At 38.9% G+C, this 17,695-nt stretch overlaps 1 protein-coding gene across 3 annotated transcripts in view; it reads left to right on the top strand.

The window, feature by feature from the left end:
- Positions 1-15,031, top strand: part of CAPRIN1 (cell cycle associated protein 1) — a 39,017-nt gene extending 23,986 nt beyond the window's left edge. For all 3 annotated transcript variants that reach the window (XM_030481324.1, XM_030481325.1, XM_032919845.1), the window contains 8 exons: positions 282-343; positions 2,436-2,546; positions 3,097-3,246; positions 3,445-3,595; positions 5,513-5,707; positions 6,902-7,002; positions 7,886-7,949; positions 9,055-15,031. In XM_030481324.1, coding sequence (XP_030337184.1) covers positions 282-343; positions 2,436-2,546; positions 3,097-3,246; positions 3,445-3,595; positions 5,513-5,707; positions 6,902-7,002; positions 7,886-7,949; positions 9,055-9,119 — 899 coding nt within the window. In that variant the 3' untranslated portion in view covers positions 9,120-15,031. The remainder of the gene's footprint in view (positions 1-281; positions 344-2,435; positions 2,547-3,096; positions 3,247-3,444; positions 3,596-5,512; positions 5,708-6,901; positions 7,003-7,885; positions 7,950-9,054) is intronic.
- Positions 15,032-17,695: the final 2,664 nt, after the last annotated feature.

The raw sequence follows: 17,695 nt of genomic DNA, 5'->3' as shown, positions 1-17,695 counted from the left end.
TCTAGGCTTTGCTTGGAAAGGTGGAACATCTTAAATATTTTTTAAATGGGCAAAATAGTTTTGCTTAATCTTTTGGAAATTTTTGGATTGTTTTGGACAATTGGAAAAAATTTACTTTACATGGGCATGGTAATTGGAGCTTTGAGTATAGCTTGGCCATGCTAAGGGATAATCATCTTTATGATGATCAGCTCTCAAATAACTGAATTAGATAAGATGGTGATGCTGTTGCATGAAAGGTTTGATTGTGCTGTGTAGTAAGTGAACTTATTTTACTTCAGTTCATGCCGAGTCAAGACTTGCCCAGCCTAATCAAGTTCCAGTGCAACCAGAAGCTACGCAGGTAAAATGTTTAGTAAATTGTATTTTAAATTGATTTTAGGCATGATTGATACTACAGTAAGATTTAATTCCTAATTATATTAGAAACTCAATGCTGAGGTTCTGATTTGGGTCAGTTGGTTATCTCCACTGTCTCTTCAGCATTGTTGCTTATAAACATTACTATATCCAGTTTTTATGCTGTGCAGACATTGCATGTTTTCTGTAATGGAGTCTGATCAGGCATTTCCTCTTTGGCAAACTGTTGGATTCAAGGTTGAAGTATGAGTTTACTGAGGCACTTCTAATTAGAGGCCTCTTAAACTGTAGGGCACAAACACAGAAGCTTTATGCTGCTCATTCTAATGGCATGATGTGGACTTCTCAGCAGTTACCAGTTCTTTCAGTCTATGGAGCTCGCCTCAGCCTTCAAATTCAGCGTGTGGATGTGATTTTAATTTCACAGATTGACTTCCATGTCGTGTGTTAGGCTGCCATCACTTATAATCTGTATTCCATGTGACGGTGAATTTTAAGTGTGTTTTCTCATGACTGAGAGGAAGGACTTTGGAAATATGCTCTGTATAGAGCTACTCTAATATAGCAGTTTCACTTGAGGTTTCTCTGTGCATTCTGTTCAAGATGGAGTAATAATTAGATGTGTCAATCTTTGCCTAGCAGTGTTCTCTTTCATGTTAAGCCATGTGTAGTAGTATTTTTAATTTAGCTAGAAACAGCTTGTCCTTTATTTGCTTATTTGCAACAGAAATACCAAAACCAAAATAACTTGGTTACAGGGCAGTCTGTATCTGTCAAGTGGGTGTCACCACAAATAGATTTCATGGATTAACTGTATAGTTTGTGTTCTCCTTCTTCCCTTGTTCTGTTAAGGATTAGTCCCAGTTGCTTGCTTCGATAATATTTAGTACTGGAGCTGTAGAGCAGTCAGATGGAGTTTGAATGCTGCTCTCAGTTGAGCTTTCCCAAAATTCCTGTTGAAGTAGCATCTCTTAAACTTGCTTCTGCATTGTGTAAATGATGTATTCACCTTTTCATTAAGATATATCAGTTTATTACTGAATTGTCTAGTGATTAAAGAACTTCCTGATTTTGTATTGAGCATATGTGGCATCTCTGAGGGACTCTGCTGGTCTCAAGTAATGCATCTGATCCTGTAGGTATTTGAAAAGCAAAAGAAAAATCTGGATAGATTGTGTATCTCAGAGTAAGAATAGTGGGAATTGCTTGTTTTATATTGTCCAGATTGGATTCGCAAGTTTAAAGTCACTTATTTGTACAGAAACAGGAATGTGGTTCTTTTTTCCTTTAGTTTCCTCTGCATGTACCTGCTGAAGTGGTAGCACTCTTTGCAGTTTTGTTGTTTTGTAGGTGTAGACTATTCTTTTTGGCAGAGAATTCTCTCTGCACCAGCTTTTATTTTACTGTTAATGATGTCTGTTGCTTTTCCTTGCTTTCCTTACCTCAAGCAATGCTGCCAGTGATTCTCTTTGGGATCATACAAGCAGTAGCTAAACGTATCTCTTTCCTTTTGAATGCAAGGTCATATGAACACACCCATCAGTTGTTATCAGTTGCCTCTTAAAGTCCTTGATAGCCTTAAATGCAAAGTCATCTGCTTTGCTGGTTGGAGATTGCACTGGGCTCTGTGCAGGGGAGCAAAGGCTGTAAAATGAGCATATCCAGTCCACTGGAAACCAGCACTTCTCTATGAGCTTGGAGTTCTCTCATTTAAACTGCTGTATATTCCTCTCTGTCTATTCCCATGCTTACTGTTATTGTAGTTGGGGTTGCCTAAGGAAATGAGGAAAAGGATATTCTTTAGTAGAAGCAAATACATGTCCAGCCAGTTGAGAAATATCCACAGAATACAATCTGGCATGGGGTGGGTGGTGTGACATGTTTAGAATACATGTCAAGATGAGGTGGTTGAATCTCTTACTTGTTAAAAGTCTTTAATTTGTAATGGTTGTAAAGATTTGCTGGAATACATACTTTTACAGAGAGTACTAATTCTAGAGTTCTCTGGTACTTTTATTAAAACTGTGTGTGAGCATCAGCTGACTTTTGGGGGCTTTTGGGGTTTATTTTGTCAGGTTCCCTTGGTTTCTTCTACAAGTGAGGGATATACAGCCTCCCAACCCATGTATCAGCCTTCTCACACAACAGAGCAACGGCCACAGAAAGAATCAATTGACCAGATTCAGGCAAGTCTTGATTTCACAGGGTTGGGAAGGACTGTGCTTGCACGTGGAATCAAATGTTAGTCTATGGTTCTGTTAATCTACGGTTCTTTGTAAATAAAGGTGTGGCTTTTAATTTTCAGTTGCCTGTATATAGGACTGCTTCAGTTCCATTTAATTTCCACATTTTGAACCTATCTGTGACCAGTTACTCCTTCACAGTAAGACTTTTAATTAACAAGATTGTTTAGTTAAATGCCAACATGAGCATCAGTGTTGGCTTAAGAAATGGGATTTATGTTTTATATACTGGCTAGCAGTAAGCCCAGAAACTTGTTCATTTCCCTCTCTAGTTTTTTTCTAGCTGTGTTTCAAGTAAGTGAGGGAGAAGACTGGTAGATTTTTGCTCTCCCATTATGCTGTTGTGATGAGGCTGTTCAGCTGGAGTAGAAAATAGTCATTTGTTAAGGTGAATCTGAGGCATTGTCACTTTTTTATGTGGTGTTTTGGGGTATAAGTTAAATTTTTGGTATTATTCAAAAGCTGCTATAATGCTGTTTGTTTTAATTATTAGGCTTCAATGTCGCTGAATGCAGACCAGACCCCATCATCATCATCACTTCCCCCTGCATCCCAGCCACAGGTGTTCCAGGCTGGATCTAGCAAGCCTTTGCATAGCAGCGGAATCAATGTTAATGCAGCTCCATTCCAATCCATGCAAACAGTAAGTAGTAGATTAGTAATGAGTCCCTTTATTTTGGTAGTCATTCTTTTTTTCTATGAACAGTGGAATCAGTCCTGTAATTACATAAAATAGTCTTTGATTATTCACATTTGTCAGATGTGGATAATTCTTTACATGATGCGATGAAGAATTTTGAGAAGTCAATTGGACCAAAGAGCTGTTTTTCTCATATTGCAGGTATTCAACATGAATGCACCCGTTCCTCCTGTTAATGAGCCAGAAACCCTTAAGCAGCAAAACCAGTACCAGGCCAGTTACAACCAGAGTTTCTCCAATCAGCCTCACCAAGTAGAACAATCAGATCTTCAGCAAGAACAACTCCAGACAGGTAAGCTTATTTTAGCAAAAACTAAAATGACAATAGCCTCAGTAAAGCAGATGATCAGGCTGTGAAGTCCTAGATGATATAGCAAAGCATGTCACACATTCTCATATGTTCCTAGTCTTGGAAGCTTTCCCTTGAGCAATACTGGGTTTTGTTATTCTGTCTCACTTATAATATCCAACAGGGGGTGAAATTCAGTATATATCTCTCCAACTGTTAAAGAATTGGTTGGTTCGGTTTTATATGGGTTAAAAAAACGCCCAACCATGAACAGGATTAAGGGTAATTCTAAAGATGAAAGCAGTATAGTGGAGTACTTGCTCTGCTAATGTTAAGGTTGAATGCTTAAAAAAGATTGTACCATAAGAGATGACATTTCAAAAAGGAAATAGTAAGCTAGAATTGAGAACAAATACAGATTGGTTCTGACAGATGATGGAAGGTTCACAAAGCTCTAGACCTTTTTGTTGGCTAAAACCAGTTAGACATGGTTTGAAATCAGCAGGCAAAATGCTTTCAAAGTGAGCAACTTCAAAAACCAAAACAAACTGTAAAATAGTCTATGTACAAAGCTGTTCTTCTCCCAGCACTTACTCACTTTCCACTGAGCTAGAATGTGCAGATACAGAGAGGGATTTTGAGTGCAGTACACAGGACAAACATAACAAGGGTGAAGTGCTAACAACTACTGGAGGTGGAGTGAAGAAAAGGAGCCTGATCCTTTTTCTCTATAACTGATTATGATCTTGAAATTTGTTTTCCTTGCAAGTTGGGATACTGGGGTGGGTGGATAAGAAGAGGGAGGACTAAGTTTTCATTGTTTATCTATATGGGTTTGAGCCGTATTACACTGCAGGGCAGAAAGAGAGTCTGGGGAGTGCTGGTGTTCAATGTGGGCCATGCAGTATTAAATGCTTAACTTACTGTAACAGTAAAGGGAACTCTTGGTACACAGAAAATGCAGTGGCTTTAGAACAACATCTGCACATATTAAGCACCCCGAAGGATGGCCACTTCGTGCATTCCACAAGAGTCAATGGGAGAAGGGAGGATCTGTGCAAAAGTTCTGTAACACTCTGTGGTTGAGCGGAGTAGATACAAAGTTGTGTTCCCTTTTGGGTGATTTTCTGCATATGAGAGAGACTTATTGCTTGCAAATTGTGAGATCTTCCTTCAGAATCTGGTATCAGGCTACATTTTACAGCTGTTTTGCTCTTACATACAGAATTCATTTTATTGCACTTACTGAGCCTATAACCCTCAGATTGCTTTTGTAATCCACTTCATTCCCAACGATTCCTGTGAATATGTTGTGGCATACCTTACTTCAAAGACAAAGTCTGACTTCAAAGTGCAGATAGTCTCAAGCTATCCATCCTGTTCTTCCTCCCCCTTCCTGTAAAGTCAAAACATCAGCTTGGTTAAAATGTTCCCATCCATCCCACCTTAGCACAGCTGAGAGAGAGAATTTAGTTAGTGAGGGCAAGTATTTCTTAGTGGCTTTCTGCCAGTTCAGAGGGAGGAAGTTACAGAAGTGGGTTAAATTACTCATAACTGGGGGTTTTTGCCCCTAGAGCGTGTGTTGCTGATTTTGAAAGGGTTTGAATTAGCACAGGAAAGTTGCATCTGGATTAGGAACACTTGCTGTTGATTTTACACTAGATTCTTCTTAACTTTACACTTTAGATTTTTTACTTTACACTAGATTCTTCTTAACACTGACTTATATCAACTCTCTACCATTTCTAGGTTGTTTAAATATTGTGGGATATCTGGCTAGTAAGCTCAATACTTAATTCAGCAAATTATTTTTCTTTGAATGGGTGAGGATTTCAATGTTGAGTTTGAAAAGTGTGTTTGTGGAAACATAAGCAAACGCAGACTCTTATACTTCATTTTTTCCCCTCAATTCCAATCTAGTGGTTGGTACTTACCATGGTTCCCCGGACCAGACTCATCAAGTGGCAGGTAACCACCAGCAACCTCCCCAACAGAACACTGGATTTCCACGGAACAGTCAGCCTTACTACAACAGTCGAGGAGTGTCTCGTGGTGGATCACGTGGGGCTCGTGGCTTAATGAACGGTTACAGGGGACCGGCAAATGGATTTAGAGGTAAACAGCTTTGTTAAACTCACTCATTTCACTTCGACTTCTTTCTGGAAACACAGTGTCAAGATACCAGGTGTTAAACTGACCTACTGTTATTTTAATACTGTAGTAGTAGTTCTCTAAGATATTTAAACTTTGTAGTAAAGATTCCATTTGCTTTAGCTAACTAAGCAACTTAAATTTGAGGTGTTTGGGTTGGCTTCCTATTCGGATGGAAACAAAGAAGCATCTTTTCTGTTCTGTGCTGAAGGCTTACTGTTAGTTTGATCAGTCATGTCCTGCAAGTGTAAGCAAACACAGAAATATCCAGCAGAATTTCACAGCCATCAAGTGAGGAATTCAGATGCCAATTGATGTTTCAGGAATGTTTTTTATTTCCAGTTTTGGTGGTAGAAGCAGTGTATTTTAGACTTCTGTGTTTCATCAAAAGAGAATAGGCTGGATAATGTAGAAATACAAGCAAAAAAAAGTCCAGAAGTCATTACTCCGAGGGAATTAACAGGAGCAGAGGAATGATGATGTAGTTCTGGATAAATAAGAGAACTGTCATGATTCCTGGAGATTATTATGTGAGGCTGTCAGTGTTACAAAGATGTGTCTGTTGGAATGGGGGAGAGAGACAGTTTCCTTGTCAGGTGATTTGGGATTAGACTAATGCATACAGTGCTGTCTGCTTTTGCCATGTTCTCTTCCTCTCAAGTGGTTGGAGAGTAGACAAGAAAGGTGTACAATAAAAATACAATTGAGAGTAGTAGGGAATGCAGTGATTGCTACATGTCTGCTTAAAATTGATCTGGATTGCAGCATTATATCCCTGGGACGGGAACCGTCCTTGGACATGGTTCTCAGCGCTTGTAAGAGTCTTGGCACAGGAGCTTGTGTTGGCTGTTGTGGCCTTGCAGGTCACAGCTGGTACATTTAGATCCTAGTATTACGTTTAGCTCTGGATTGAATATGTAAATAAAACCTCAAATTACTAGAGAAATGCATTGACTGCCTCCTCCCAGTTCTTACTATGTCTTCATTCTTGTAATAGTATTAGCACTGATGTTTGCTTGACTTGCAGATAAGCTGTACTTACTAAAGGGTTTGTTTTCCTCAGATTTAGGTAAAATGCTGTTACTGCTTTTCTTTCTATGGTAGTATAAAATAACAGGTTATCATTTCCAAGTGAAAGACTTGTGCCCTGTTCCTTAGGAGGATATGATGGCTACCGTCCTTCCTTTTCCAACACTCCAAACAGTGGTTACACGCAGCCCCAGTTTAATGCTCCTCGGGATTACTCAAACTACCAGCGGGTAAGCTACCATTGTGTTGTGACAGTCTAGAAGTAGATGAAGAAAGTACCTGTCAATGAAAGCACTCAAATCTATTAGTGACAAATTTTCTGAGAGCTTTTTTTATTGCTAATGAAGACAAAAAATTCAGGTACTAAATAGATAGTTAGAAATAGCAGAGTATTGAATGGCTGATGATGATTGGGAAACATGTTCTGGTTGGCTGATTATTCTCTAAAGGAATTAGTCTAGTAAATAGAGCAAGGTTGAGTGGATTATAAAGAACTCTAAATATAATTATTTTCACAGCTTTGTGAGAAGGAAACTTAACTTAAATCCATTGAAATGAATCTTTCAGACTCGTTTGGGGTTGCCTGTCTTCTGCAATGCTGATACAGTACTCGGAAATTGGTGTAGACTTTTGTTCTGTTTTGTTCTGTTTGAGCAAAGCTTAGACTGACTGGAGAATGTCTTAACTTTGCGTATCCCCAGACAAGTATTTGTAAGCAAGTGAGATGGCATCTTGATCCTGCCATTAGAATGTTGTTTCATTTATTGACTGGTCTTTCAGCAGATGAATCTGTTTGACCTCTGGGTAGCTTGAAAAATTGGAATACTAAATAAGTATTTACATTTCTTATTTCTATTGAACAACATAACTTGTAATTGGAGAGAGATTTGGTCATTGTATGTTTTATTATACCTGCGAGGTACTAGTAGGAGTAAGAATTAATTTTTCTAAGATGACTTTAAACTAGTAAAATACTATATGCTGAGGTCACAGGTGTTGTCAGTGCATCTTGTTTGAAAAGAGCTCCTTACTTTATTGGCAATTAATAGTTTCCTGAAACGTAACCAAAAGCCCTGTTTTTATGTGGTAATTTTTTCCATTTCTTTGCTTCAGGATGGGTATCAGCAGAATTTCAAACGTGGCTCTGGACAAAGTGGACCTCGGGGAGCTCCTAGAGGTAATTCCTGAGTACTGAATAATGGGTTTGGGCTGAATGGAAGTTTTTGATCCAGCTTCTCGAGTTTTGGGTTTAAAAAGCGATCTCACTCCTTATTCAGCAGGTCACAGTTGAAGGATAAGCTTATCGACCCTGCTTTTGAGCAGGGGTTGGACTTGGAGGACCTCTTGAGGTCCATTCTGGCTTGAATTGCACTGTGATCCTTTGAACATGGGGTGGAAGTCAGCTGTTGAATGAGAAATTCTTTGAAAAGAAGTTAAAACAACAGTTGCTTTTGACACTTTAAATGGAGCAGAACTATTTATTTGCCTTTTATTAATGAAAGCCTTATGAAAGTTTGGGGCTTTTTTTGTCATGAGTGAAGATCCTGCTTACTTAGGTGCGTTAGTGATTTGCAAGTAAGTCTTGCCTTGAGCTGTCAGCCTACAAAATTGTATGTTACTGTGTTGCACTAAAAGATGTCTTACTGCATCTGTTGTAGAGGTCTCAACCTAAGGATACAAAACTTCCATCTCTTCCTTGATCCTGTAGAATTGTTGCTTTTAGCTTACAGAGGTGTGTTGTCATAAGAGCATTTGCCGTGTATCCATCTGAGAAAACCAAACAAAAAACCCCACATACATAATGAGGCTGTAGTTGAACTTCTACATTTTATTTTCAACACTATTTCCACAGTTTGGGGGTGGTTTTTTTTGGGGGTGGGGGGTTTAGTATTTTTTTTGTGAGTCTGTGTTCTGTCTCAGTGCAGACATTTCCTTGAGAATCTGGAGTTATCACTAGAGTACCTTCTCAGCGAGGACAGCTCGAGGCTGTACATGCCACTGTCTATGAAACCAGTAATTGCCTTACATTACTGCAAGTTTTTTACTTGAAATGGTTATAACTTTGTAGTTATGGGGAAAAGAAGTATTGGGATAAAGCTGAAAACTGTAAAGACAGCTTCTGTACTGCTGAGTTTTGATTTGAAGGAGCTTTTAGAACCATATGTAGTCCAGATATACATCTGGGAATTCTTACACAGTTTAGACCAGAGTTTTTAGGAGGTTTCTTTTTTAAATAACCTGACTTCGTGCATAATTCAAGAGCATTTTTATATGTTTTCTAGGTCGTGGAGGGCCCCCAAGACCAAACAGAGGAATGCCTCAAATGAATGCTCAGCAAGTGAATTAAACGAATCCACAGGATTACATTAAACGCCAAAAACACGCTGGCCAGTGTACTATACATGTTACCAGAAGAGTTATTATCTATTTGTTCTCCCTTACAGGAAGTTTGTTGTAAAGGGACTATTTTCATTACCCATAATGACAGGACTACAGTTGCCAGCTTTATATTACCTGGATATTGAAAGGAACGAAACAACGTTTACTCTGCATGTTCTGTCCTAAGCATCATCTTGAGCCTTGCACATGAGATTCAGATTCCTCACCCTTGCTAAGAGTAAAGCAAAAAAAAAAGCAATTTTCAGGGTGATCCAATCTCCATGGTTAACTGAAGTGGCAGGAAAAAGCAAAGACTCACTTCTGACATTTAAAAGTGATGTAACAAATTTGGATAAAACCTGCAAATTCATAAAGATTTACTGTGATGGCAGTTGACAAAACGTTCCCATGAAAGGATGGAAAAGGTGAAGTGTGGCTTGATAGAGCAACTGCATTTCAGCTTTTTCATACTCAATTGAAGCACTGAACAGTTCAAAGATGCGTAACGATGCATTATTTCCCTAAACAGACAACTGGGCTTAGAGCCAGTTCTTGACAAAGAAGCAGCACCCTTAGCTGCAGCACTCCTCATCACCAGAGCCCTGTTCACTGTGGCTAAGGATTTAAGATCGCTTGCCTAACTGCTAATGTAATTGTGTAATTATTTTTAAAAAGAAAAGAAAAGACAAAAAAGAAAGAAAAGGAGAAAAAAAAAAAAAAAAGCTTTGATTTGGCACTTCCAAAAGAATTTTGCAACAAATGTGAGAGAAAATCTGGATGGCCACTGTATATTTGATGTGAAGTATTTAGATTCTCTCTTTGAAACACTTTTTAAGTTTCTTTGATAGCAATGACTTTTGTAAGGATTGGTATTCTCTATCATTCCTTATGACTTGCACATTGTCTGTCACTAATACTTGACCTTGCTGTATTATCACCTAAATAACTGATGCCGGTACTGATGGAAATCTCTAATGGATAATCATAACACTTTTGGTCACATGTCCTTTTGTCTTTCCTGCAGCCTTGAAGGTTTTAAGAAATCTCAAATGCCCGCTGCTGCTGCCCTTTTAATTGCTATCTTTTGAAAAGCACCAGTATGTGTTTGAATTGATTTCCCCTTTTAAGGGAAATGACAGCCAGCAGTTACAGTTCTAATGGTATAAGCAAGACAAATAAAACATGTTTATAAAAATTGTATCCTGGAACACTGGTTTTCAACGACTGAAACAAATTCAGTGTGATTGGGGTGACATTTCATAACGTTTTGTTTGGGGTTGTTTTTTTTTCCCTGATAGATTCTCTTTTTTCCTGACTAGATGTAAACCCACCTCCTGTTTTTCTGATTTGATTCTAATAGCTGTGACTTCTGGGAAACTTCTTTTTACGGACTTTTCCTTTTCATCAAGGCAGCAATGTATAAAAGAAATGGCATAAGACTAGGAGCTGGAAAATACCAAGTCTTATTCAAGTTTTACTGCATACTTGTGATATAATCTTTGGAAAAATCACTTGTGCCTACCTTTTGCGCACATGCACTCTCTCTGCAGTGGGGAGAATATATTGATAGCTGCCTCCATAGAGGTGTTGGTAGTTCTGTTGCATTCTATAGCACGTGCAAGAAGAAAAGTGCTATGTATATGTTAAGTATTGCTCATCTGATAATTCCTACCTGTGGAAAGGTGAAATTAAGGAACAGCTACGTGTTGTTTAACTGTTGTATACAAAACTGAAGGTTGTTTTCACTCAGAGGGTCATTTCTACTTTGTATCACAACTTGAGCTTTCCTAACTTGTAGTCAGCTATTTTGACTTCATTGTGAAATAACCTGAAACTCCATACAAATAGGGGGTACTATCACTTTTCCATGTTCTGTGTGAAGAGTACAAATGAGATATGTTTATATTGAGAAAAGTGAGAAGCTTGTGAAGACAATATTCCACACCAGACATCTTGAGACGATGCTGATGGTTAGAAGCAGCGGTTTTAGTCAAAGCCTAGAAACATTCCGTACCAGAATAACAAGATAAACTGCAGTCCGGTGAGAAGTTGCTGTTCTGTGTCTTTTTTAGGAAGCTATTACTGAGATAATAGTCCCAACTGTTTTTTAACTGGAAAAAAAAAAAAAAAGAAATAAAAAGACAAACCTTTTAATGTTGAACTCATGTAGGAAACCAGTGAATTCTTCTTTTCTAATTACTTCTTTTGTGCATCGGCTTTTTAAATGGTTGGTAGAACACAAGCTGTTCAGCTTTTTCCATTGCACACCAAATGCTTCTTAAATAGCTAATTGTAGTTTGAGAGTGAACTTGCAGCATACTGAATTAAAGCCTGCTGAATGCATCAGAACATTCCACTTAAGGTTTTGGGTTTGGTTTGTTTTTTTTTTTGTTCACCTTAAATTTACTAATAAAACATTGGGTAGTTGAGAGGCCTCTTAGTTGAGATCCGGCTTTGTGAGCCTTTCCATGTATGAAAATGGTCTTTAGAGTAGCTGCTCTACTGTGTGCTGATAGGGGGAGATGTGTTATAATAGTAACAACCATAAAACAAGTACATTACGTGTGTTTAATCTGGGAATTTGCACTGACTCTAATCTCAATACATGTGTCTAATAAACAGTATACTGAAACATCAGCTCGAGTCACGGTATGGCACGTGGATCCACTAACTGATGTTCTGGCCTGCTAAGAGGAGCTTTTAAGTATCTTCACTGCATAACTTAGCTGTAGATCCAAGTTAGATCCACATCACAAGCACCCCAACGTAGGTTTCTTTTGGAAAAGGTCATCTTTTGAACAAAGGCCATTATAGAAGTGACTCTGTTGAGGCAGAACAGTGGCAGTTCTGGGCTGGTTCTGTTGCTGAGCCCTTTATGGATGCTGGTGGGCAAAGTTGTGTTTATTCTATTTAGGTGCTACTGTAGGATGACTCAGGCCTGGTGCCTGTGGCTGGAAAGCTTGAGTGAGTATAACAAAGTGCTAAGTCTGAGCCTGCATGTAGACACATCAGTTGCGCTCTTTGGTGGTTTTACTTGATTCTTTTGTGAATCAGTCTTTGGGGACCATAACACACAAGTTGTGACTACTTGCATGTAGGGCTACTGTAAGGAGATAGATTTTTATTTTGGCAGGGATTTCTCTTATCTAATACTGTGATAATGTGTGATGGTATGTTTGAGAACCAACTTGTAGCTTCAGCATCCTGCTTCCTCCTGGCTTTAATATGAGGATTCTTGAGTAGATGATAAATCACATGAGTTTTCTACCTAATGTTACTATGTCTGGGAAACTTGGATCCTTCCTAGCCATCCTACAATGTGAAGATTTAACTCAGAAATCGTGAGCTATTGTCTCATACCTGAGGTCAATGTTGTGCTACATTTTACTTCTGTGTTTTCCCTGGATACAGGCTGTCTAAAAAAGAACAGTTCACCAATATGTCTTTTGGATTTTGCTGTGGCAGGAGTTCTAGACTTCACCTAACCCCTATTTTCTTTCCAAGGTACTGTCTTTTGTGTACAGCAATCAGAGTAGTTGGGAGAATAATGTTCATTTCCTGTTAATAGCCAGTTAATGGCTGGGACTTCATAACTCTGGAGAACTTTGTGACCTTAAAAATGTCTCAAAATGTCCTGCTGACCTTACTTGTTTGATGGGCAGATTCTTTGATTGTGTCTTTGGAGAATGGATCAGGCTTCCTTCTTTCCCCCAAATGGCATCTGAATAATTACTTTGGAGAGAGAAATGTTAGTGAAAAGGCTTTAACTCTAGACAAATACTGAAAAGATGGTAAATGATACTGAAAAAGTGGTTAAATTTCACGTGATTAAAAGCAAATAGGGCAAAACCTTTGTGGTCCAGTAGAATAAGGCACAAAACCAATTGGTCAGGAAAATCTTGATCTTCCTATTCTTTTCTTTTTGAAGTTCTGGAACAGCCTAAACCGAGTAATTGGCTTTTCTTACCTCTTCTTTGCAAGAACCATTCATTATAAACGCACATCTGAGATGCAAATGTTTGGCTCAGGGGACAGAATTGTGCTGTATTGTCTATATCTCCTGTGGCTACAAAGAGACATGAGAACATTGCTCAATAATCGGCCCATTAACGAGGCCGCCAGTCACATCCTGAAAATGAAGATCATCCCTCTTGCTCATGTAAAGCTGTTTTTGATTAAAGTGTGTGCAAAATATCAAAACAGATACTTGATGATACAACTTTATAGCTGGAGTTGAGGTTTGTGACTATGAATAGCTATGTATTTTAGTCTTTAAATCTATGCACCTGTTTTTGCAGTATTCCATCTGCACTGGATGTGGATGAGGCTAGAAAGGCTTTTAATCACTTGAGCTGGCACCAGCTAAGTTCTTACAGATGGGGTGGGTTGGTATTCACCACTGACCACAAAATCAGTGCCTCATCAGAAGAATAAGCAGGAAATGATCCCAAACAATAATCTTCCCCTTTTGAACTTAGAAGATAATTTCCTTGTTTAAATGTGGGTTTAAATTCAGGTCTGATTATTGTCTGGGAACTCAAACATTGCAGAATTGTGGTGTTTTCTTCTAATTCTGGTTTTCTCTGAATGACAATTCATAAAGTTGTCTTTGACTGTTCCATCACATCAGTATTGGAGTGTTTGGTCTCATACTAGTCTTGTCTGACTTGTAGTCAGTGGCAGAGTGTAACAGAGGGAGCTTTGATATGACCTTTGGGAAAATTCCCATGTTTAACACCAGATGAGCACTCCTGAGAGGTCATGCAGAAGGCTAATTGCTTAAACTACAATGTGCTTCTCTTTGGCCAGTTTGTTTTTCCAGAGGGAGGGAGATGGGGAAGGTTCTTCCAATTTCCTGGTTGGCAAATACTGTTTGTTTTTACGCTGGAATGTTTTTCATCCTGGTCAGTGCATTTTCCAAGAGGAAAGGTTCTGTGTTTTTGAGAACTGCACCTGGCTGCTTAGGATTTGATGTTGCATTCAGATCATCGAGCACTGAAAGTGAAGAAGACATCTGTGCTGTAGCAGGCTGTTGAAGAAACTTAATGGCTTTTCCTTTACATGAAAGCAAGCCCCTGCCCCTCATACATTTCCATGGCACTTTGGAGCAGCAGCTCTGATTCCTATCCATTCTCCAGGGTTCCAGAACCAGGGCACTGTTGAATTCTTGGTGTGGTGTGACAGAGTCTCTTAATGAGAAACTTTCTTTTCTAAACAATTTAACTAAGGGAAGAGGTGCTATTCCATTAACCACTTCCTTAGGCATTTTGAATTGAAGGCATTAAAATAGTCTGTGGCTTTGTAGATCCAGCCTTAACGGAGGGAAGGAAATCTTGTTTTCCAAAATCCACATCCTAAAGCCAGTTTGAGCAGCAGGAAAACTTCAGCCTGACTTGACATTTTGTTCTGCATTGAGTTTTTTGTCATTAGCTCTCGCTGCAGGTTTTAACCCATTCATTTTAAAAGGTAGATTCTGTTCCCCCCTACTTTAGTGTTCATAAAGTAATCCAAGGGGTGTAAGCAGCTCAGCTCCAACTATGGTGGCCAGTTTCTCCTTCCTATAAAACATGCCCAAATACCCAGTAGTGGATCAAGAGTACACTTGACATCTTGGTATTGAGAGAATTTTTAGTATATCCATTAGCCTTTTATTAATGAAAATGTGTTTCCTTTTTAGAAACTATTCAAGTTTAGAATAAATAATGCTTCTACCATAGCAAATGTCTTCAGAACTCTGTTTAGTTAATTGTCAGGTTTAAATTTTCTGATGGCCTTAAACATACCTGTATATATGTCTTTGCAGTTCTTTCACTCCACGTTTCAATCCAATTTGGTCCATGGCTTATGTAAGCAGTTGAAAAATAAATCTATTTAAATGTTTTATGTCCTTCCCTTTTAAGTAAGTATTTCATACCTGAAGGAATTGCACTTCTGTTGGTGGCTTTATCTCGGTGATGGGGTTTATCTGGGTTCATCTCCTGCAAAAACACTGTTCTACATCCTCCTTGATTATTAATTCAATAGTTTTATCATTTTTGCTATATTTTAAAACAAATACTTTGTCCCAAAACACATCCAGTGGTATTAAACACATTTTTCCTATAATGTTACCTGGTTTTAAATACTTCATTGTTCAAATGTTCAAGTTCAAGCCTTTTTGGGGGGCAGTATTAAAAGCTAAGAATAAATACATCTATGCAAATAGGTTGGCTCAGCTTTGCTATTGAAGCTTTAGAAAGCATTTTGCTGTCAGTTTGAGGATAAATTTCATGTTTCTGAAAACTCTATTCAACCAGGTCAGCTTGCAATAGGAAAAGTCTCTCACAGTTGTGCAATTTGGGATTTTGTACAGAGAACTTCCCAATTGCTGTGGATCTATGAAACAGTGGAGCTTAAATGTTACAAGCCACCTGGTTTTATTGAGACACAAGGTTCCTAACGCTCCCTGGGACTTAATCATTTAGTATTGGATAATGTATCCTAATTGTTATTTTCCTGTGTATGCGCTCTGTTTGCTTTCTGTAGTCTTGTTCCCGTGGGAATACTGTGTATCCAAACTCCCTTTTTCTTTTTACTCCCCTCAGCAGTACCAGGGGACACCACTGACACAGAGTATCGCTTGTGTAGCTGCAGTAGGTGAAAATGGAATCATAGAATAGTCCGGATGGAAAGGACAGATTACTCCAGGAGGGCTGGGTTTTAACAGCAGGATTTCTTTAGAACAAAGGATTTTAAAAACATGTTGCTGTTGAGGTTTGATTTATCCCCTTTTTACAGTCAGTTACACAAAGTCACTGATCTAAAACACAGAATAGATGTGAAAGTTGAGCCCCGCTGTTGGAGTGGTTTGTATCTCTCTGGGCTTTTGGGAGCTGGCTGGTCACATGAGTCAAAAAAGCTGTGACCGGTTCTGTGGTTCAATTTTAAGGAGAACCAAGATTAGTTCTTGGAGGAGGTACAGGAAGTTTGGTCTTTCAGAAGTAAAACTTGGCTTCTGTAATACAGCTGACACCAGCACTAGGAACTTCTGGTTTCCTTCTGTAGCTCTAATGCTAACTCTGTTGTCTTGAGCCAATCTGTCCCTTGACTTTTTAACCTCAAAAGGCCAAAACTTTAATTCCTCAGCTTTTTAGCCTCCATAATGTTTAGGACTGACTGCAGATTAAGCATTAGAATTCCTTCATATTGAAAAAGTAAATGTAATTTACTTTTAAATGTAAATGTAAGTTAAAATGTGATTCTTAGATTATGTGTGTACTTACAGTCTGCATGCAGTCAGGAAGGAAGGGTTACGTTAACCTGCTTAATTCCAACCAACCAGTTTCTTGCAAACCCAACTGGTTCTGGGTGATACCTACCACGCTGGGCTGAAGGCACATGGGAACTCACAATTGTGATCCAAGGTTCGTTTTTTTTCCTTGAGAAAAAGCCTCCTTTGACTTCCACTTAGACATGAACCTAGGCCTGAATGCATGTTCTCAAACTTTTTCCCAAGAAAACTTGTGTATGATTTTGTTCTCCAGCTTTCTCCAGGAAGAAGAGAATGAGACTACAGAAGATTGAAAGTGGAACTTTAAACATAAAGGATGATGATCCTTCTGAGTTATTCATAAGCAGCCACAAACATTTACTACTGCTATTACAATGAGACTCACAAGATTCTTGGTAATGCTTTTGGCATGTGTGTGCTTCAGGTAAGGAGTTGAACCTTTGACTTACTGCACTGGGGTCAATGGCTTTCAGTGCAAATGCTGCAGGAATAGTATTTGTTACTTTTACTTGCGATGGCCTTTTGTATCTATCAACGTGTTGGTTGTGTGCTCTGCTGGGGATGGCTCGGGGAGATCTTTCCTTGCTGAGGGACTGGCTGTTCCTGGCTGGAGGCAGCTGCTGGTGGGACCCCCTTGGATTCACCCCTCAGTTTCCCTTTCCCCAGCTAAAGGAAGGAATTAAAAAATAAGGACAGTGAGCTGGATAAAAGGAGACACAGAAATGAGATTTAAAAAGCAACACCGTACAGGACAAATAGGATAACGTTAAGAAATAGAGAAAGAGATGGGAGGATACGTAGAGAAACTAGTGGGGTACAGAAAACAGGAAAGAATTTAAAAATAAGGACAGGGAAGCAGATAGAGGAAGAAATAGAACATACAAAAAGTGATGGGACAGTTTGCACAGGTGAGAGTGAAAAGGACAGGAGCTGGAGAGACAGATGCACGTGTAAAGAGAAATGTAAAGTGGATGGGGTAAAGGAAAGGGTGAAGAAGAAGCAGGGAAGAGAGGGGCAGGAAAAAAAACTGTGAAAGAAACTCCTGGGGAAAAGTTGAGTGAAAAAAGATGTGTGGGGAAAATACACGTGAAAAAAAGAAAAGACTTGTAGGGAAAAAAATGTTTGGGAATAAAAGATGCTGGGGAAAAGAGGGGAGAAAAAGAAAAGATGGAAAAAAAGATGTGGGGAAAAAATGGAGGCAGGGGAAATGTGTGGGGAAAAGATGAATGATAAAAGGAAAGGGCTCCCTGGGGGAATGAGGGACTGGCAGGGGG

The sequence above is a fragment of the Strigops habroptila genome, chromosome 4 (assembly GCF_004027225.2).
Source record: "Strigops habroptila isolate Jane chromosome 4, bStrHab1.2.pri, whole genome shotgun sequence".
NCBI lineage: Eukaryota > Metazoa > Chordata > Aves > Psittaciformes > Psittacidae > Strigops > Strigops habroptila.
Note: the sequence above shows the minus strand (reverse complement) of the source record. Positions and strands in the feature narration are given on the sequence as shown.